This window comes from Cetorhinus maximus, chromosome 7, assembly GCF_964194155.1.
Source record: "Cetorhinus maximus chromosome 7, sCetMax3.hap1.1, whole genome shotgun sequence".
Taxonomy (NCBI): Eukaryota; Metazoa; Chordata; class Chondrichthyes; order Lamniformes; family Cetorhinidae; genus Cetorhinus; species Cetorhinus maximus.
Genome location: NC_135885.1, coordinates 110,285,317 through 110,308,762, shown reverse-complemented (window position 1 = coordinate 110,308,762; position 23,446 = coordinate 110,285,317). Strand labels below are relative to the sequence as shown.

The window sequence follows — 23,446 nt, the reverse complement described above, 5'->3', positions numbered from 1 at the left end:
AACAGTGACAAAAGGAATTCAACCCAGAAAAGTGAGGTAATGCACTTGGAGAGGGCTAACAAGGCACGGGATTACACGATGAATGGTACGACCCTGGAAAATACTGAGGATCAGAGGGACCTTGGTGCGCATATCCACAGATTCTTGGGAGTAGCAGGGTAGGTAGGTGGTTAAGGAGGCATATGGGATACTTGCCTTTATTAGCCAAGGCATAGAATACAAGAGCAGGGAGGTTATTCTGGAACTGTATAAAACGCTGGTTAGGCCACGGCTGGAGTACTGCGTGCAGTTCTGGTCAGCACATTATAGGAAGGATGTGATTGCACTGGAGAGGGTGCAGGGGAGATTTACCAGGATGCTGCCTGGGCTGGAGGGTCTGAGCTATGAGGAAAGATTGGATAGCCCGGGGCTGTTTTCCATGGAGCAGCGAAGGGTGAGAGGGGATCTGATAAAGATGTATAAGATTATGAGGGGTATAGATAGCATGGATAGGAAGGCACTTTTTCCATTAGTAGAGGGGTCAGTAACCAGCAGGCATAGATTTACGGTAAGAGGTAGAAGGCTAAGAGAGGAGTTGAGGAGAAATTTCTTCATCCAGAGAGTGGTGGGAGCCTGGAACTCACCGCCTGAAAGGGTGGTTGAGTCAGAAACTCATATGACATTTAAAAAGTATTTGGATATTCACTTGCTTTGCCATAGCCTCCAGGGCTATAGGCCAAGCGTTGGAAAATGGAATTAGTTTAGTCCAATCTTTGTTGACCGGTGCGGACATGAAGGGCTGAATGGCCTCCTTCTGTGCTGTAAACATCTGAGTCCATTATGATCTGGAATGCATTGTCTGAAAGGGTGGTGGAAGGAAATCAAATAGTAACTTTCAAAAGGGAATTTGATAAATACTTCATTGGGGGAAAATTTTAAAGCTATGGGGAAAGAGCAGGACTATGGTTTAATTGGATAGCTCAAAGATCAGGCATAACGGGCTTCCTCTGTTGGAAGAGCGACAAAAAAAGCAGGATTTGTCACTGAGAGAACTCCACAGTGATAGCTGTAAGGGTGCAATAAAGGTCAACTTATTAGTGAAGTCTTTTCATCTAATCATTTCTCTGTTCTATCACAGTTTCAGTGTCTTTACAATGCAGAAGGAGGCCATTCGGCCCATCGAGTCCTCACTGGCTCTCTGAAAGAGCATTCCACCTAGTCCCACTCTCCTGCCTTATCCCTGTACCCTTCCACTTTCTCTCTTTTCAGGTAGCAATCCAATTCCCTTCTGAATACCTCAATCAAACCTGCATCCACCACCCTTTCAAGAAGTTTGTTCCAGATTCCAATCATCCTCGAGGTGAAAATTTTTTCCTCACATCACATCACATCTACTCCTTTTGTCAATTATTTTGAATCTGTGCCCTGTGGTTCTTGATGCTCTCTTGAGTGGGAACAGTTTCTCACTATTTACCCTGTCCACACCCCTCAGGGTCTTGAATATCAAGTCTCCTCTCAACCTTCTTTTCTTCAAGGAAAACAGTCCCAACCTCTCCAATCTATCCTCATAGCTACAGTTCTTCATCGCGTGAATCATTCTTGTGAATCTCCTATGTACTGTCTCCAAATGTGCGACCCCTTATTTTTAAACAGTGACCCCTAGTTTTAGATTCACCCACAGGAGGAAACATCCTCTCCACATCCACCATCTCAAGGCCCCTCAGGATCTTATAGGTTTCAATTAAGTTGCCTCTCACACTTCTAAACTCCAGAGGATACAAGCCTATTCCAATCTTTCCTCATAAGACAACCCACCCATTCCAGGTATTAGTCTGGTTAGCCTTCTCTGAAGTGCTTCTAATGCACTTACATCTTTCCTTAAAGAAGGTGACCAATACTGGGCACAGTGCTCTAAAAGTGTACCCTGTACAACTGAAGCATAACCTCCCAACTTTTGTATTCAATTCCCCGTGCATTAAATGATAACATTCTATTAGTTTTCCTAATTACTTGCTGTACCTGCATACTACCTTTTTGTGATTCATGAACTAGGACACCTAGATCCCTCTGCAACTCGGAACTCTGCAATCTCTCGCCACTTAGATAATATACTTCTCTTATATTCTTCTACTATTGTGGACAATTTCACATTTTCCCACATTATATTCCATTTGCCAGATCTTTGCCCACTCACTTAACCTATCTATGGGCAAAATTTTACCCTTGGCAGGAGTGCTCGGCAGGGCAGGAGGGGGCGATCGGGAAGCCAACTGCCACCCGTGGTCAGCATCACACCACGATTTTACGTGGGCGAGCCAATTAAGGCCCGCCTAGCGTGGAACGCAAGTGGCAGTGCTCAGTGCTGCCTGTGCAGGCGGAGGGAGGTGGGCGAGCAGGCCTAGCACGAACTTTGTGCATGCATGCAAAAGAGCGCTTCAATCTCCCTGAGGCACGGAGCTGCCTCAGAGAGATGAAGCGCTGTTTAAAAAAAAAATGAAGAGAATAAAAATGTCATAAAACATGTCACCTCATGTGACTCTATCACATGAGCAGGGACATGTTTTTAATTTGTGTGAATTTTTTATTTTAATTTCATTTGTTTTAGGAAACCTCATTCCACCCATGGATGAGGTTTCCTAAAAAGTGCAAAGGCCGCTTGGCGCTTTTGCCTCCCCGCCAACCATAAGGTTGGATGGGCAGCGTAAAGTTGAAATTAATTACCTTGTTAATGGCCTTAAAAGGTTTTTAATTGTCGGCAGGCGCGCGCCGAAATATCGCGGGACTACGCGATGACATTGGAATGCTCACCCGACGTCATCATGCATCATTTTATGCTCTGCCGGGTCGGGCGAGCACCTGCCCACCGAGCTCAATATTCTGCCCAATATCTTTTTGTAGCCTCCGTATGTCCTCTTCACAACTTACTTTCCTACCTATCTTTGTGTCATCAGCGAATTTGGTAACCATCCCTTTAATCCCTTCATCCAAGACATTTATATAAATTGTAAACAGTTGAGTCCCAGCACTGATCCCTGTAGCACACCACTCATCACATCTTGCCAACCTGAAAAAGACCCATTTATGCCTACTCTCTGCTTCCTGTTAGCCAGCTAATCTTCTATCCAAGCCAATATGTTTCCCCCTATACCAGGAACTTTTATTTTCTGCAATAACCTTTGATGTGGCATTTTCTCAAATGCCTTCTGTAAAACTAAGTATAGTACATCCACCAGTTCCATTTGATCCACAGCAAATGTTACTTTCTGAAAGAACTCCAATAAGTTGCTAAACACGATTTCCCTTTCACAAAATCATGTTGATTCTGTCTGATGTCCTTGAGCTTATCCAAATGCCCTGCTATAACTTCTTTAATAATAGCTTCTAATATTTCCCTATGACAAATGTTAAGCTAAATGGTCTGTAGTTTCCCGCTTTCTGTCTCCCCAAATAAGGGTAGGTTTAGAAATAAAAGCAAAATACTGCAGATGCTGAAGATCTGAAATACAAACAGAAAGTGCTGGAAAAACTCAGCAGGTCTGGCAGTATCTGTGGAGACAGAAACAGCGTTAACATTTCAAGCCCAATATGGCTCTTCTTCTGAATGAATAAGTTCTGAAGAGGATTCATATTGGATTTGAAATGTTAACACCATTTCTCTCTCCCAAGATGCTGCCAGATCTGCTGTGTTTTTCTACCATTTTCTGTTTCAATTTTGAAATAGTTGTTTGTTCTATTATCCAGAATTCACAACAATCATTTCTCTGTAATAATTTACACTGCAGGCCTATCTTGGAAGATTATTTAAAATTAAATGGCGAACAACTTACACAATTGAATGAAGGTTTACATTCTCACCATTAGTAATGGGGCTATCCTTTGTGCCTCCCTGCTTACTGGATCAAGAATGGCCACCACTTCATAAAAAACTCCATCTTGAGGTTGTATCTTTACTACACTGCAGAACAAAAACAAATATTTTGACAATTTAGACAACATGATACTAGGAATACAACTTAGTTTAGGAAAGATAAAAACAAAAAAACTGCGGATGCTGGAAATCCAAAACAAAAACAGAATTACCTGGAAAAACTCAGCAGGTCTCCTAATATTACTCAGTTCTGTTGAAGGGTCATGAGGACTCGAAACGTCAACTCATTTCTTCTCCGCCGATGCTGCCAGACCTGCTGAGTTTTTCCAGGTAATTCTGTTTTTGTTTTAGTTTAGGAAAGGTTCAGCTATTGAATCTGTTATTACCTCAACTGATCTTGAAGAAGCTTGACATCCCTTCGAGATTCCACTTTAGGCATTGATGATAGAAGAGCATCTACCTTCATCAGTAGATCACTGCCACTTCAGAACAAGAGGAAGAAAATATAAGTTGTTTCCCAATTTTATTCATGTTCAAAGAGTAATCAGTATGTCTGGAATCAACAGCCATTTTGTGATGCCTTTATACAATTCCATAATCGAGACCATTTGCTTTCTCCAAGTGTACTTATTTCTGCTGTGCGATAACTGCTGGAATTCTGGGGAGGACAGAATCCAACCAGCCAAAAGTGATATCAGGACAGAGGGATGCAGGCGAGGATTTGTCCACCTCCTCCTCTATTGAACATTGCTGCAGATCTGAGTAAGGAATGGAAATCCCTGCTCATAATTCTGGTCCATAATAGTATCATATCTGAGCTCCTGGGTATATGTGGATGGAAACAACAACAGTAAGGACTGCCTGATACTTCAGGGATTGAAGCAGCAGGTGTGTTGAGGATTGCAGTAACGTGAAGTGAGGATCAGCAAACATTGCAAAAAGTTTGAGTAGAAAGTCTAAGCCAAAGCAGCAAGTTTAAGTGATACAAGGAAAAAGAGCAAAGAAACTAAATTCAGTATTTATTTTAGTGAAAATTGGTAAACTGATAAATGGTGCACGAATCAGCTGTTTTCTTATTCTCCTCGTAAACTCTTTAATGTATGTAATGTTAAGGCTGACAAAATATTTAATTGAATACATGGAGTAATGTTTAAAAAGATAGTTTGAGCTGAAGGAATAAGATCCAACAGGAATATGCCGATCACCTTTCAGTCGAGGAATTCCTTGCGTATGCTACTGCTTTTCAAATAATTTGTAAGCTCAAAAATAATTGTCTCAGTTACTCAAGTTACTCTCAGTTAATTTACTGTCTCAGTAAAAAATGAGACACAATAATCTTTTTGGTATGCAACGGCTGTTACATGGGCAAATGCACCAGCCATTTTACAGCAATGAAATTCTATAAATGACAAGAATAATAACTGATCCACTGTATTTTCTTTGGTAGTATTGGGTGATAGAAAGTGTGGGTCAGGAAGTTTGTGGTCTTCCTTGAACTGCCATAAAATCTTTAACTTATGCAATTTAACATCTCAAAGGATGATATCTGACAATTAAGAACTTTCTCTGCAGTTTCAGCTTAGATTTTAGCTTACACTGTAAGTACATTGGCTGGAAGTTACAATGAGAATAACTGATTAGCATCCTTCCATCTGCGAGGGATGATGGGAATGCAGCCTCAGAACTTTGGCGGGGTCAGATGAGATCATCTGCTGCATTTCTTTTGATGGCTGAACAAGCCGATTAATGAAAGGCAAAGTCAGCCAGAAGTACCACGCATGAATAAAAGCAAAATACTGCGGGTGCTGGAAATCCAAAATAAAAACAGAAAAAGCTGGAAAAACTCAGCAGGTCTGGCAGCATCTGTGGAGAGAGAAACAGAGTTAACGTTTCCAGTCTGTATGACTTGTCTTCAGAGCTTCAGTGCCACACATGAAGTTGCCCTTTGCAATGGTCCAAACATAATGAACGTGAGAGTGAAAAATGAGGCCGGCATGAAAGTGTGACGGCGGAGGGGGGTTGGGGGGGGAGGGGAATTCCCTCAGCCGGGAGTGCGTCCTTTGCGTGTGCACACGAAAGAGCGCACAGATCTCCCTGAGGCTAAGTGCTGTCTCAGGGAGATCAGCTCCGATTCAAAACTTTTAATGAACATGTTGAAAAATTTTCCCTGCCATGTCCCCTCATGTGACACTGTTACATGAGTTGGGACATGTCCATAAGTTTTATTGATACCTTTCTTAAAAATTTAAATACCCTTATGAAACCTCATCCCCCACCCGTGGATGAGGTTTCATGCTTTTTCTGAAGCGCGCCAGGGCGCCTGGCCTGCCCGCCAACCTTAAGGTTGGACAGGCAGGTCCATTAACAACCTTGATTAGTTTTTCGACAGGTCAGTGGGCGCGCAGCTGACTTGGCTGCGCCCCCGCCGACCTGAAAATGGAAATGACGCAGGGTGACGTCGGGAGTTCCACCCAACGTCATCCCGCATCATTTTATGCGTCGGCGAGCGGGTCCCACTCCTGCTCGCCAACCGGAAGATCCTGCCTATAGAATCACAGGACTGATTTTAACTCTGTGCGTGAATGGGTTTTCAGTGAACTGAAATCTTGGCCAGAGTGTGATAGCACAGAGGGAGGCTATTTGGCCCATGAAGCCTGTGGAGGCTCTTTGAAAAACTTATCCAAATTGGTTCCACATCCTAGCTTTACCACAAATTAGTCTTCTTCAAGTATATAAATAATTTGTAATAATAAAAGTTCCTCTGGAATTTGACTCCAACACGCTTTTGAGTAATGCATTTCAGGTTTTAACGTCTCCCTATGTGCAGAAATTTATTCTCAATTCCCCTCTACTTCTTTTGCTAATTATTTTAAATCTTTGACCTCTAGTTACTGACCAATGTACAAAGAACAAAGAAAAGTACAGCACAGGAACAGGCCCTTCGGCCCTCCAAGCCTGTGCCGATCATATTGCCCATCAACAAAAACATTTTGCACTTCCAGGGTCCGTATCCCTCTATTCCCATCCTATTCATGTATTTGTCAAGCTGCCTCTTAAACACCACTATCGTATCCGCTTCCACCACCTCCTCTGGCAGCGAATTACAGACACTCACTACCCTCTGTGTAAAAAACTTGCCCCGCACATCTCCTCTATAGTTTTCTCCTCTCACCTTAAATCTATGTCCCCTAGTAATTGACTCTTCCTCCCTGGGAAAAAGCTTCTGACTATCTACTCTGTCTATGCCACTCATAATTTTGTAAACTTCTATCAAGTCGCCCCTCAATCTCTGTCGCTCTAGTGAGAACAATCCAAGTTTCTCCAATCTCTCCTCATAGCTAATAACCTCCAGACCAGGCAGCATCCTGGTAAACCTCCTCTGCACCCTCTCCAAGCCTCCATATCCTTCTGGTAATGTGGTGACCAGAATTGCATGTAATATTCCAAGTGTGGCCTAACCAAGGTTCTATACAGCTGCAGCATGACTTCCCAGCTTTTATGCTCAATACCACTGCCAATGAAGGCAAGCATGCCATATGCCTTCCTGACTACCTTATCCACCTGCGTTGCCACTTTCAGTGACCCGTGGACCAGTACACCCAGATCCCTCTGCCTGTCGATGCACTTAAGGGTTCTGCCATTTACTGTATAATTCCTGCCTGTATTAGACCTTCCAAAATGTATTACCTCGCATTTATCCGGATTAAACTCCATTTGCCATTTCTCTGCCCAAGTCTCCAACCGATCTATATCCTGTTGTATCCTTTGACAATCCTCTTCACTATCTGCAACTCCTCCAACCTTAGTGTCGTCTGCAAACTTACTAATTAGCCCAGTTACATTTTCCTCCAAATCATTTATGTATACCACAAACAGCAAAGGTCCCAGACTGATCCCTGCGGAACTCCACTAGTCACAGCTCTCCATTCAGAAAAGCACCCATTCCACTGCTACCCTCTGTCTTCTATGACCAAGTCAATTCTGTATCCATCCTGCAAGCTCAGCTCTGATCCCGTGCGACTTTACCTTCTGTACCAGTCTGCCATGAGGAACCTTGTCAAAGGCCGTACTGAAATCCATGTATATAACATCCACTGCCCTTCCATCGTCGATCATTTTTGTCACTTCCTCGAAAAACTTGATCAAGTTAGTGAGACGCAACCTCCCCTTCACAAAACCATGCTGCCTCTCACTAATACGCCCATTTGCTTCCAAATGGTAGTAAATCCTGTCATGAAGAATCTTCTCCAATAATTTCCCTTCCACTGACGTAAGGCTCATCGGCCTGTAATTTCCTAGATTATCCCTGCTACCTGACAAATCTGTTAGAATTCTTTGAGGAGGTAACGAGTAGGTTAGACAAAGGAGAGCCAATGGATGTTATCTACTTGGACTTCCAGAAGGCCTTTGACAAGATGCCGCACAGGAGGCTGCTCAGTAAGATAGGAGCCCATGGTGTTAGAGGCAAGGTATTAGCATGGATAGAAGATTGGCTGTCTGGCAGGAGGCAGAGAGTGGGGATAAGGGGGTCCTTCTCAGGATGGCGGCCAGTGACTAGTGGAGTTCCGCAGGGGTCAGTGTTGGGACCACAACTTTTCACTTTATACATTAATGATCTAGATGAAGGAACTGAGGGCATCCTGGCTAAGTTTGCAGATGATACAAAGATAGGTGGAGGGACAGGTAGTATTGAGGAGGCGGGGAGGCTGCAGAAGGATTTGGACAGGTTAGGAGAATGGGCAAAGAAGTGGCAGATGGAATACAACGTGGGGAAGTGTGAGGTCATGCACTTTGGTAGGAAGAATAGAGGCATGGACTATTTTCTAAATGGAGAATTCAGAAATCTGGAGTGCAAAGGGACTTGGGAGTCCTAATCCAGGATTCTCTTAAGGTTAACTTGCAGGTTGAGTCGGTAGTTAGGAAGGCAAATGCAATGTTGGCATTTATTTCGAGAGGACTAGAATATAAAAGCAGGGATGTGCTGCTGAGGCTTTATAAGGCTCTGGTCAGACCACATTTAGAATATTGTGAGTAACTTTGGGCCCCGTATCTCAGGAAGGATGTGCTGGCCCTGGAGAGGGTCCAGAGGAAGTTCACGAGAATGATCCCAGGAATGAAAGGCTTAACATATGAGGAACATTTGAGGACTCTGGGTCTATACTCGATGGAGTTTAAAAGGATGAGGGGGGATCTGATTGAAACTTACAGAATACTGAAAGGCCTGGATAGCGTGGACGTGGGGAAGATGTTTCCATTAGTAGGAGAGACTAGGACCCGAGGGCACAGCCTCAGAGTAAAGAGAAGACCTTTTAGAACAGAGATAAGGAGAAACTTCTTTAGCCAGAGAGTGGTGAATCTATGGAATTCATTGCCACAGAAGGCTGTGGAGGCCAGGTCATTGAGTGTATTTAAGACCGAGATAAATAAGTTCTTGATTGGTAAGGGGATCAAAGGTTACGGGGAGAAGGCGGGAGAATGGGGTTGAGAAACTTATCAGCCATGATTGAATGGCGGAGCAGACTCGATGGGCCGATTGGCCTAATTTCTGCTCCTATGTCTTATGGTCTTACCCTTCTTAAACAATGGAACAACATTGGCCATTCTCCAGTCCTCTGCGACCTCACCCATAGCCAATGAGGATACATAGATTTCTGTCAAGGCCCCAGCAATCTCCTCCCATGCCTCCCTCAGTACTCTGGGGTAGATCCCATCTGGCCCTGGGGACTTATCCACCTTAATATTCTTCAAGACGCCTAACACCTCCTCTTTTTTTTATCTCAACATGATCCAGGCTATCTACACTCTTACCTAGACAAATCGACCGCTAAGTCCTTCTCTTTGGTGAATACTGATGAGAAGTATTCATTTAGTATCTCTCCCATTTCTTCTGGCTCCACACACAGATTCCCACCTCTGTCCCTGAGTGGGCCTACCCTTTCCCTGGCTACCCTCTTGATTTTTACATATGTGTAAAAGGCCTTGGGATTTTCCTTAATCCTGGTTGCCAGTGACTTTTCATGACCCCTTTTAGCCCTCCTGACTCCTTGCTTAAGTTTCTTCCTGCTTTCTTCGTATTCTCCACGGGCTTCATCTGTTCCCATCCTTCAAGCCCTTATGAATGCTTCCCTTTTCTCATGTAGAGTCATAACGGCACAGAAGGTGGCTTTCAGCCTATTAAGTCCTTGTCGGCTCTCTGTAGAGTAATCCAATCAGTCCCATTCCTGCTCCACCCCATAGCCCTGCAAGTTTATTTACCTCAAGTGTCCCTAAATTTCCTTTAGGAATCATTCCTCAACTCCAGTACCACAACTCTTGTAGGCAGCAAGTTCCAGTCCATTACCATTTGCTGCATAAAAAAAGTTATTCCTCACATCCCCCTTTACCTTTCACCCAAAACTTTAATCTATGCCACCTAACTCTTGCACAACTAGGAGAAGGGACCAAATTTTCTTTCTCCACCTTATCTAAACCTGTCATAATCTTGTACATGTCCCCTCAATCTTCTTTTCTTCAAGGAGAACAATCCCAGCTAGTCCAACCTAACCTTGTAGCTAAAATCTCCTCTACACCCTCATGTCTTTCCCTGGTCCCTGTTGCAAACAGAACATGAGATAATACTCAAATTGAGGCCTGACCAGAGCTTTAAAATGGGTCAGCATAACTTTCTTGATTTCGTAATCTCTTTGTGATACTCTTGCCTCATGATGTCCATCCTAGTTTTGAAATGTTCCATTTACAAAGCCTCAATAGCTTTGGGTGGGCTGGGGGGAAGGGTGGATGGAGAGGAGGAGGTAGGGGGCGTGTAGTTAAGAGCTCTTCCTAACATCACCTCTGAACCGTCTAACCTCTGATTTTAAGCCTCCTTATATGCTCCCTAGTTCCAGACCCCCACATGAGGAAATAGTTCCTTTCTATGGATCCTATCATTCAATTATCTTAAACACCTTAATTAGAATATCAGTTGGTCTTCTAAACTTGAGGAAGTATATATATGGTCCACGCAAACCATCTTCTAAATTTTATCCTTTTATACCTATAATTCTGCTGAACTAGCATCTCATCCTCTGCAAGGCTAATATATCATTCTTGAGGTTCAGTGTCCAAAACTGAATGCAGTACTCCAGGAACTGACCCTAACATTGTCACCAAACCTGCTGACAAGGGTGGTGCTGTTGTTGTCTGGTGAGCCAACCTCTATGTTGCAGAGGCTGAATACCAATTCTTGGACACTACCTCCTATCTCTTCCGAGACCATGACCCCACCACTGAATATCAAGCCCTTGTCTCCAGGTCTATCACTGTCCTCATCTCCTCTGGAGATCTTCCCTCTATGGAGTCCAACCTCATAGTTTCCCAACACCAAACAGCTCACTTGTATCTCCTTCCCAAGATGTGCAAACAGGGCTGCCCTCGTAGACTTATTGTTTCAACCTATTCCTGTCCCAAAAATGGATTTCTTCCAATCTCTCTTTTTTCTCCCCATGTTTAGTCTCTTCCCAACTACATCTATGATACATCTGATGTTGTCGTTATTTTAACAGCTTCCAAATTCTTGGCCCTAACTGTCTCCCCTTGACGTTGGACGTTGAATCCCTATAAACCTCTATGACCATTCTGATGAAGGGACAACCTGCCTAATTCATACCACAAAATTGGCTGATACAATTAGAACTCCATGCTTTATGTCAATGCTTTAGGTGTTTCTGCTTGTGGTGTGGGACTTTTTGTAATACTTTCTGTATATCCTTTGTGTAAAAGCATATTATCAAAATCAATGATTTTTTTGTTCTTGGCATATGAGCACAAATCTTTGAGATCCTTTTGTATTTTCACTGACTATCAGCATCAGTTTTGAGAGGTGTTAACAGTTTTACCTGTTTGTACTTTATTGCTGTATCGCCAACAAAATGAACTAATTTTAGGAGTTAGGAGAATTTAGAAGGACAAACACACCTTTTAGAATCCACACCCATCTGTTTTATATGAACTTTAATCTTCTCTGATGAGGTACTGAGGGTGATCCTTTCCAGGAGGTTAAAATCTTCAGGATGGAACTCATCACTTAAATTGAAAGCACCCAAAATCTGAGAGTGTAAGTAACAAAATGATATTAGAAAATTTTATTAAACATTAATCTGTGATGGTCTCACATTATTCACACTTAAAAGTGGCTTATTTTTAACTAACATGGCAATTTAAAGCAGCTATAATCTATAAAACAGGTAACATAAAATTATAGTTTTCCTCCCAAGCTCTGGGATGGAACAGCATGATAGTCTGGGGCCTGTGCCTGCCACAAAACAGTCGGTTTAAGTTTTAAATAGAGTTCTGTCTTGCAGCATTCTTGGCCAATTAGAGAGAAAAACAATTTTGACACTTTAATAAAAAAATATACATAGCCATTATGCCATACCAATAATTCATGCCAGAATATGAAATTCTTCTGCTCAACTGTCATTTAATTCACAATTGCCCAGAAATTGCCAGAAATATGATGATGAGTTTACAGTGCTCTTCATTATTAATTACCAAAACAAATTTTAAAAATTGTGGTGAATACAAATTCTGATTTCCTATAAACAGCTGGACTATTTGCACACCTCTACCTTTAGCCACAATAAAATAGGGAGATAATATTCTGAAGGCAGTGACATGGCTGAGGTAGTAAACATCTGTCTTCACTACAGAAAAGGCTGCTGCAATGTAGAAGTAAAAGTGGAGGTAGTAGAGATATTGCATTGCATAAAATAGCTGAAGAGGGGATAGTTAAAAGGTTGGTAGTGCTCAAAGTAGAAGAGTTACCTCCTTGGTTACTGAGGAAAGTAAGGGTGGAAATTATGAAGACTATGACAATAATCTTCTAGTCCACCTTAGATCCACCTCAGACTTGGGCTGATAAGTGACAAGTAACATTCGTGCCAGACAATTCAACAAGAGAGAATATAACCATCTTCCTTTGACATTCAATGACATAATCATTGCTGAATCCACCACAATCAGCATCCTAGGAGCACCTCATTGACCATAAGTCCAACAAGAGAGAATATAACCATCTTCCTTTGACACTATCCAGGACAAAGCAGCCTGCTTGATTGGCATCCCATTCACAAACATTCACTCCCGCCACCACCAACGCACAATGGCAGCAGTGTGTACCATCTACAAGATGCACTGCAGGAACTCACTAAGCCTCCTCAGACAGCACCTTCCAAACCCATAACCACTACCAGCTAGAAGGACAAAGGCAGCAGACACATGGGAATGCCACCATCTGGAAGTTCCCCTCCAAGCCACTCACCACCCTGACTTGGAAATATATTGCCATTCCTTCACTGTCACTGCGTCAAAATCCTGGAACTCCCTCACTAACAGTACTATGGGTGTACCTACAACACATGGGGCAGAAATTTCCCCCCATCGGGGGGAGGGTTGTGTGGGGAAGGGCGTGAACCTGATCACCACCTTCTTGAACCGCTACGGTCCACGGGAAGAATTTTCACCAATGTGTAAAATGACGCACGGTGATGTCGGGTGGACGTCCCGATGTCACAGTGCGTCATTTAGATTTTCAGGTTGTGTGTCTGCTGAACTGTCAAAGGCCTATTAAGGTCATTTAAATAGTCATTAAAACAATTAACAGGGCTGCCCGTCCAACCTTAAGCAGGTTATTGCTAAGCAAGTGCCGCTTGGTAGTACTGTTGATGACCCCTTCCAATACTTTACTGATGATGGAGAGTAGACTGATGGGGTGGTAATTGGGCGGCTTGGATTTGTCCTGCTTTTTGTGTATAGGACATACCTGGGCAATTTTCCACATAGCTGGGTAGATGCCAGTGTTGTAGCTGTACTGAAACAGCTTGGCTAGGGGCGTGACATGTTCTGGAGCACAAGTCTTCAGTACTATTGCCGGACTATTGTCAGGGCCCATAGCCTTTGCAGTATCCAGTGCCTTCAGCCATTTCTTGATATCATGTGGAGTGGATCGAACTGGCTGAAGACTGGCATCTGTGATCCTGGGGGCACCCGGAGGAAGCCAAGATGGATCAGCCACTCAGCACTTCTGGCTGAAGATTGTTGCGAATGCATTGCTGTGCTGGGCTCCTCCATCGTTGAGGATGGGGATATTTGTGGAGCCTCCTCCTCCTCCAATTGTTCACCACCATTCACGACTGGATGTGGCAGGACTGCAGAGCTTAGGTCTGATTCGTTGGTTGTGGGATCACTTAACTCTGTCTACCATTTGCTTCTTTTTCTGTTCGGCTCACAAGTAATCCTATGTTATAGCTTCACCAGGCAGACACCTCATTTTTAGGTATGTCTGGTGCTGCTCCTGGCATGCCCTCCTGCACTCTTCATTAAACCAGGGTTGATCCCCTGGCTTGATGGTAATGGTAGAGTGGGGGATATGCCGGGCCATGAGGTTACAGATTGTGTTTGAGTACAATTCTGCTGCTGCTGATGGCCCACAGCGCCTCATGGATGCCCAGTCTTGAGTTGCTAGATCTTTTCGGAATCTGTCCCATTTAACACGGTGGTAGTGCCACACAACACAATGGAAGGCGGGATTTTGTCTCCACAATGACTGTGCAATGGTCACTCCTACCGATACTGTCATGCACAAATGCATCTGCGGCAGGCAGATTGGTGAGGATGAGGTCAAGTATGTTTTTCCCTCACTACCTGCCGCAGACCTAATCCAGCAGCTATGTCATTTAGGACTCTGCCAGCTCAGTCAGTAGTGGTGCTACCGAGCCACTCTTGGTGATGGACATTGAAGTCCCCCACCCAGAGAACATTCTGTGCCCTTGCCACCCTCAGTACTTCCTCCAAAAGATATTCAACATGGAGGAGCACTGATTCATTCATCCGGTTTCATTCCTTTTTTGTGTCTTTGTAGCGGTTTGTTACAACTGAGTGGCTTGCTAGGCGATTTCAGAGTCAACCACATTGCTATGGGTCTGGAGCCACATGTAGGCCAGACAGGTAAGGACAACAGATTTCCTTCCTTAAAGGACACTAGTGAACCAGATGGGTTTTTACAACAATCAACAATGGTTTCATGGTCATCATTGGACTTTAAATTCCAGAGTTTTATTGAAGTCAAATTCTACCATCTGCCGTGGCAGGATTCAAATCCAGTCCCCAATGCATTATCCTGGTTATCTGGATTACTAGTCCAGCAACAATATCACTGCACCATCTATGTGTGGAGATAGAAGATGTGGGTTTGGTTCTTAATGGATACTTAATTAATGCAGACAATGTAGTTATGGAGGAGAAGTGGGAACTTTTAGATGTGCTAAGTATAGGGAGAGAAGTATTATTAAGTGGAAAAATCACCAGGGCCAGATGAAATGTACCCCAGGCTGTTAAAAGAAGCCAGGGAGGAAATAGCAGAGGATCTGCTATCATTTTCCAATCCTCACTGGACCAGATGTAGTGCTGGAGGATTGGAGGTCTGCTAATATAGTACCTGTGTTTAAAAAGGAAGAGAGAGATAGACCGAACAATTACAGGGCAGTCAGTCTAACCTCCGTAGTGAGCAAATAGTTGGAATCAATTCTGAGAGAGAGCATAAGCTGTAACTTAAAAGGCATGGATTAATCAAGGATAGTTTGCATGGATTTCTTAAGGGAAGGTCACATCTGACTAACTTGATTGAATTTTTAAGGAAGTAACAAGAGCATTGATGAGGTTAGTGCAGTTGATGTGGCTGACATGGATTTTAGCAAGGCTTTTTACAAGGTCCCACATGGCATATGGTTAAAAAAATAAAAGTCCATGGGATCGGGGGGAACATAGTAAGCTAGACACAAAATTGGCTCAGTGGCAGGAAACAAGGGGTAGCTGTTCACGGGTATTTTTGCGACTGGAAGGCTGTTTCCAGTGAGTTTCTGCAAGGCTTGGTACTGGGGCCCCTGCTTTTTGTAGCATATATTAACAATTTGGGCGTTAATGTAGGGGGAATGGTGAAATAGTTTTCAGACAATGGACTGGTCAAGTGGGCATAAAAGTGGCAAATGGAATTCAAAGCATAGAAATGTAAGGTGATGCATCTGGGGAAGCCAAACAAGGCAAAGCAATGCACAATTAATGGGAGGATACTGAAAGGTGCAGAGGAAGTGAGGAGCTTTGAAGTAAATGCCCACAGGCTCCTGAAGGTAGCAGGACAGGTTGATAAGTTGGTTAAGAAGGCATTTGGAATCCTTTCCTTCATTAGACGAGGCATAGAATATAAGAGCAGGGAGATTATGCTGGAACTATATAAATCATTAGTTATGTCACGACTTGAGTGATGTGTGCAGTTCTCATCACCTCACTACAGAAAGGTTGTAATTGCATTAAAGAGGGTACAGAGGAGATTTACAAGGATGTTGCCAGGACTGGAAAATTGCAGCTATGAGGAATAATTGGAAAGGCTGGGTCGTTCCTCTTGGAACAGAGGAGGTTAAGGGGAGATTTGATTGAGATGTACAGATTGTGAGGATCCTGGATAGCATGAATGGGAAGGGCCTATTTATCTTTGTAGAGAGGGCAGTGACTAAGGGCATAGGTTTAAAGTAATTGGTAGAAGGATTCAAGGGGATATGGGGAAACCTTTTTTTCACCCAAAGGATGGTAGGGGTCTGGAACTCATAGTCTGAAAGGGTGTTAGAGGCAGAAAAACTTACCTCATTGAAAAGGTGCCTGGATGCAGATCTAAAGTGGCATAACCTGCAGGGCTATGGACCAAATGCTGGAAAGTGGGATTAGGCTGGGTGGCTAGCTTTCTTCAGCCGCTGCATACACGATGAGTATGTGTCATAAACTTTCTATGATTCTATCTCTAATATAAAACCACTAAACCTGGGTATCACTTGTGATCAAGCATTTGAGATGGAAAGAAGTGATAACCATATTTTTATTAGAAGAAACTGCTGGTCTAGGTAGTCCTGCCAAGTGTTGTGCAACAAGGGAAAATGTTTTTGGGGAAATAAAATTGAATATTGACAAGCTCTGTCGGTTAAACAATTTCTGTTGCTGTTTGCCCCTCCTAGTATTCAATGCACCTTGTTTCTCCTTTCTTCTGCTGTCATGGTATTTTTGTTGTGGTAGTTTTATGGTAGTTTTGGTCTTCTTATCTGAGGAAGGATGTTCTTGCCATAGAGGGAGTGCAGCGAAGGTTTACCAGGCTGATTCCTGGGATGGCAGGACTGACATATGAGGAGAGATTGAGTCGGTTAGGATTATATTCGCTGGAGTTTAGATGAGGGGGGAATCTCATAGAAACCTATAAAATTCTAACAGGACTAGACAGGGTAGATGCAGGAAGGATGTTCCCGATGGTGGGGGAGTCCAGAACCAGGGGTCACAGTCTGAGGATATGGGGTAGACCATTTAGGACTGAGGAGAAATTTCTTCACCCAGAGAGTGGTGAGCCTGTGGAATTCGCTACCACAGAAAATGGTTGAGGCCAAAACATTGTATGTTTTCAAGAAGGAGTTGGGTATAGCTCTTGGGACGAAAGGGATCAAAGGATATGGGGAGAAAGCAGGAGCAGGCTATTGAGTTGGATGATCAGCCATGTTCATAATGAATGGTGGAGCAAGGCTCGAAGGGCCAAATGGCCTACTCCTTCACCTATTTTCTATGTATGTTTCTATGCATGATATCCTTCTTCATGCCAAATTCTCTCTCATTTCTTTCTCTCTCTTAATCTTTCTTTTCCTTTAGTTAATGCTGCCTCTAAATTACCCTATTTCTTTTTTCTTCATTTGTGCCGTTTCTTTCTCGAATCTTTTTTTTCATCGCTTCAGGAGATAAACCATTAAGTACAACAATCATGAGGTTTAAGATGTGACATTGACATCACTATGATACAAATATGGTGTGATCTGAAGGGCGAGACAAAAAGTCCAATTGTTGGGCACGGTTGTTATTCTAGCAATTTCTGGGCCATTGTTCAGCTTCCTAAAAAAGCAGGCCAGTGCCACCGAAAGTGTAAAATGTATAATGTGTTAACATGTGTAAATCATAACAAAATAAAACCAGAATACATGCTAACACTACTTATGTAATGCACGGTCAACACAGTGAGTAAGTTTGCTCTGGGAAACAATTTGAATCTCTGCTTCAGGTGTGCGATATATAATGAAGTACAGACATGCACTGAAGATTGCAGCAATTGCAGCAGTAACACAGAAATCAGCATTATGATTTGTCATCAGTGTAATTTCTGGCATTAAGACTCCAACAAAGAATAATTTTTGACTAATGAGATCGTAATGCTTATTCTGCCTCAGTGTATCCACTTCATTCACACATCTTGTAAAATGAAGTGTCAAAGGATATAACAGTAAACCCTGCGGCTAAATCCCAAATAATCAACATCCTATTTCAAGGAACTGGCAAAATACATACCACAGATAACTAATGACATCCTAGTTACAAATAGCTTAGAATTCTGTTTGTATTATTATGGAATTACAGATGGGGGCCATTCAGCCTGCCATGCCTGTGCTAGCCTTCCTAAGGAATAATTCATCTAGTGGTGTTCCTCTGCCTTTTCCCTGTAGCCCTGCAATTCTTTACCTTTCAGATAAAGATCCAATTCCTTTTCGAAATCCTCAATTGACCCGACCTCTACCACACGCTGAGGCAGTGTATTCCCAATTCTAACCACTCACTGAGTGAAAAAAAAATTCTTGATGTCACCATTGCTTCTTTTGCCAATTACCTTAAATCCTTGCCCTGTAGTTCTCAATCATTCCACCAATGGGGACAATTTCTTCCCATCTACTCAGTCCAGGCCCCTCATGCTTTTGTATACCTCTATCAAATCTCTTCTCAATCTTCTTTTCTCCAAAAATAATGGTCTCAACTTGTCCAATCTATCTACATAACTGAAATTCCTCATCCCTGGAAACATTCTTGTGAATCTTTTCTGCACTCGCAAAAATGCCTTCACATCATTTCAAAAGTGTGGTGCCCAGAGCTGGACAAAATACTCTAGTTTAAGTCAAATTAGTGTTTTATGCAGTGTCAACATAACTTTCTTGCTTTTGTATCCTAAGCCCCTAATGATAAAGCCCAGAATGCCATATGCTTTATTAACCTCTCTCTCAACCTGTCCTTCTACCTTCATTGATTTACGTACATATGCACCCAAGGCCCTATGCACCTGCAACCTCTTTAGAATTGTACCCTTTATTTTCCATTGTCTCTCTGCATTCTTCCTACCACATTGAATCACTTCACACTTCACTGCATTAAATTTCATCTTCCACTTGTCCACACATTCCACCAGCCTGTCTATGTTCTTTTGAAGTTGAATATTGTCTCACCACTCACAATACTTCCAAGTTTCGTGTCATCCACAAATATTGAAATTGTGGTTTGAATGCCAAGGTCTAGGCCATTAATGTATATCACGAAGAGCAGGGGCCCGAACAGCAATCCCTGGGGAACTCCAATTGACCACTATTCTGTGTTTCCTGCCGCTCAGCCAATTTCACATCCATGTCGCCATTGTCCCTTTTATTCCATGAGCTACAGATTTGATCACAAGTCTGTTGTACGAAATGCCTTCTGGAAGTCCATACATACCACATCAACTGCATTGCCCTCATCAATCCTCTCTGTTACCTCATCAAAAAACTCAAGCAACCACGATTTTTCCTTAACAAATCCATACTGGCTTTTCTTAATTGACCCATATTTTCCCAAATAATTATTAATTTTGTCCTGAATTATCGTTTCCAAAAATGGATGTAACATTTGCAATTCTCCAGTCTTCTGGCAGCACCTGAAGCTGTGAAAGATGGAAAATTATGGCTAGTGCCTCCGCAATTTCCACTCTCACTTCTTCTGTATCCTTGGATGCATCTCATCTGGTCCTGGTGCTTTATCAACTTTTAGTGAAACAGCCTATCCAATACCTCCTCATCACTCTTAAACCCTTCACATGTCTGAATTACCCCCTCTTTTATCTGTACAGCATCTTCTTCCTTGGTAAAGAGATGCAAAATATTCATTTAATACCTCAGCCATGACCCTGCCTCAGTGCATAAATCTACTTTTTGGTCCCTACTTGGCCTCACTCTTCCTCTTACTATACTTTGACTATTTACATGTCAATAAAAGTGTTCTGGATTCCCTTTTATTGTAAGGTAGAGTGAAAGAAACTGTATTTTTTTGTGCTTTATTGTATTATCGAGGAATGCTGTTACAAGCATTTATTTTAAACTTGCAGATTTAAGATAATATACTATAAATAGTGGTCCCATTTTCCAATGATTTACATGGTCATTGTCTGAAAATGATAACATTTAAGATGTATTTTTTTAATACCTGGTATGATTTTTCAGAGTGAAAATAATTTAACTTTTTGATGAACTTAATATCGAAGAACATTTCTATGCATTCTCTTTTTTAAGAATACTTAATTGTTAGAAGGCAAGATCATAGCAAATTCTGAATAACATTATTAGGGAAACTATCGTACCACTTCCCAAGTAAAGTGTACAGCCTTGTGGAACCATGTAATAAATTAATCATATTATCAAATTGTATTGTTCGTGGTGCAAAAAATGTCAAGCACAATAATTACAGAGGCAATTAAACCATCCAAACACACACTGAGCATCAGTCACCGGCTAGACACATGGCTGAATTATGCAGTGGTCCCCGTGGAAGAGGGGCAGACAGTTGGGAAGACGACCCCCTCAATCACCCGCTGCCTGGACCTATTAATGGCCAACTTGGCCAGGCCCAGGAGCAGGTTCACGAGGAGGTCCTCCTCCCTTCCCGTCCCCCTCCGCCCCAGGTGGTTGCATAGCCTGGGCACGGGTGTTAATCGCTTGTACTTGATGTTCGCTATTGTAAATAAATGCCCAAGAATGTCTCCTTGTTATGATGAGCAGTGTTTGTGAAAAATGTGAAAGATTGATTCCTGCACAAGATAAAGGCAGGTATCTCAGCCCATGGCCTCTTCCCTGTGCAATGTGTAAACTTCAGGTCAAAGTGCTGGCCTGGATTCACACACACTGGACACATCAGTGATGCCCACACCTCGATGATGCTTGTCAATGTCGTGGGTAAGCGTCACAGAGTTCCATCATTCTCCCTGGAGAGAATTTTTCCTGTGGCGGGCGTGGCGGGCGCAGAGCCAATCGCTGCCATTTTATGCGTGCGGGCCAATTAAGGCCCACCCAGCGTAATGCGTGGCTGGTAGAGCTCAGCATTACTTGTGTGGGCGGGGGGAGGAGGGTGAGTCAGGATTGAATAGATTATAAAACATTTTAATAAATCAAGTAAAAATTTATTTAAACATGTCCCCTCATGTGACAGTGTCACATGAGCTGGGGCATGTTTGTGAAGTTTGGAAAATTTATTTATTTATTTTATAAAAGCTTCAGGAAAACTCATCCCGCCTGTGGATGAGGTTTCCTGAAAAACGCGAAGGCTGCTTGGGCTCTTTGCCTGCCCGCCAACTTTCAGGTTGGACGGGCAGCGTTCTTAAGCAGTTTAGTTACTTTCTTAATGGCCTTAATAGGTCGTTGATATTTCAGCGGGTAACAGCCGCCTCTGGCGCAAGTCTGCTGAACGAAATATCAAGATGATGCGCAATGACGTCGGGACGCATGCCCAACGTCATTGCGCATCATTTCACGCGTCAGGGTGTCGGGCCCGCCCCCAACCTCTGTGTGCTCTCAGCGCCTTTGAGATGGGGCTGGCCTGCCTATCTCTTCAGCATCTGTGTCCAGTGATGCTGCGCTCCTGAATGGTGCAGGTGCTGAAGGCTGACGAAGGATCAGGTGCATTTAAAGTTTCATGGCTGTCTCCGTGATATGACGCTGATCACAGAGCGCAAGCAAGCTGTCATCACCACAAGGTGTCAGACATTCACAGAGGCAAAGTGAAGATCTATGGAGTATACTCACTGCATGTCAGCAGCATCCTCATGGAATCTTGCGACTATTAGGGCCTCCACTGTGTTTCCATGACCTGAGCCTGAGCACTGAGGGTATGTGCGCTGCCATCAGCCACATAGGAGTCAAACGTTCACAGGTGCAAGGTGAGGATGTCAGGACTGTCCTCATTGCATCTCATAGACTCATAGATGTTTACATAATGGAAGGAGGCCATTCGGTCAATCGTGTCCACGCCGGTCAACAAAGATCTGACTGCACTAATCCCATTTTCCAGCGCTTGGCTGATAGTCATGGGGTATATACTGAGCAATTCTTCAAGCAGCACTTGAAATCTACATCAACATTTTATTTACTCACTAACAGCTGGTTGCTGTTTAGAGAGGGTGTTAGGACTAACACTATACACCAAAACTGCATACAACCTGAGAGTCATAGAGTTATACAGCACAGAACCAGGCCCTTTGGCCCATTGTGTCCATGCCGGTCAACAAAGATCTGACTACAATAATCCCATTTTCCAGCGCTTGGCCCATAGCCCTGGAGGCTATGGCAACGGAAGCAAATATCTAAATACTTTTTAAATGTTATGAGAGTTTCTGACTCAACCACCCTTTCAGGCAGTGAGTTCCAAACTCTCACCACCCTCTGGGTGAAAAACTTTCTCCTCAATACCCTCTTAGCCTTCTACCTCTTGCCTTAAATCTATGCCCCCTGGTTATTGGTCCTTCTACTGATGGAAAAAGTGCCTTCCTATCCACCCTATCTATGCCCCTCATAATTTTATACACCTCTCTCAGGTCCCCTCTCAACCTTCGCTGCTCCAAGGGAAACAACCCCAGCTTATCCAATCTTCCCTCACAGCTCAGACCCTCCAGCCCAGGCAACATTCTGGTAAATCTCCTCTGCACCCTCTCCAGTGCAATCACATCCTTCCTATAATGTGCTGACCAGAACTGCACGCAGTACTCCAGCTGTGGCCTAACCAGCATTATACAGCGTTCCAGAATAACCTCCCTGCTCTTGTATGTGCCTCGGCTAATAAATGTAAGTATCCCGTATGGCTTCTTAACCACCTTATCTACCTGCCCTGCTAACCTCAGGGATCTGTGCATATGCACATCAAGCTCCCTCTGATCTTCAGTACTTTCCAGGGTCCGACCATTCATATTGTAGCCATTCCCAAGTGGATTACCTCACACCTTTCCTGGTTGAATTCCATTTGCCATTGCTCTGCCCACCTGACCAGTCCATTGATATCCTCCTGCAGTTTATGGCTATGCTCACTATTTACCACCCTACCAATTTTTGTGTCATCCGCAAACTTCTTGATCATATCCCCAACAGTTAAGTCCAAATCATTTATGTACACCACAAACTGCAAGGGCCCCAGGACTGAGCCCTGTGGAACCCCACTGGAAACAGACTTCCAGTCACAGAAATATCTCTCTATCATCACCTCTGCTTCCTGCCTCTCAGCCAATTTTGGATCCAACATGCCAGTTTGCCTTGGATCCCATGGGCTCTTACTTTCTTGACCAGTCTGCCATGAGGGGCCTTATCTGCTAAGGCCTGATCATTGCCACATCAAATGCCTGATCATTGCTGGTTACCTCCTCAAAAATTCAATCAAATTTGTCAAACATGACCTTCCCTTAACAAATCCATGCTGACTATCCCTGATTAATCC

At 43.3% G+C, this 23,446-nt stretch overlaps 1 protein-coding gene across 2 annotated transcripts in view; it reads right to left on the bottom strand.

The window, feature by feature from the left end:
* The window catches only part of uggt2 (UDP-glucose glycoprotein glucosyltransferase 2), a 400,098-nt gene that overhangs the window by 120,693 nt on the left and 255,959 nt on the right, over positions 1-23,446 (bottom strand). For both annotated transcript variants that reach the window (XM_078545909.1, XM_078545910.1), the window contains exons 24-26: positions 11,801-11,931; positions 4,234-4,329; positions 3,835-3,934 (exon numbers count right to left, since the gene is read on the bottom strand). In XM_078545909.1, coding sequence (XP_078402035.1) covers positions 3,835-3,934; positions 4,234-4,329; positions 11,801-11,931 — 327 coding nt within the window. The remainder of the gene's footprint in view (positions 1-3,834; positions 3,935-4,233; positions 4,330-11,800; positions 11,932-23,446) is intronic.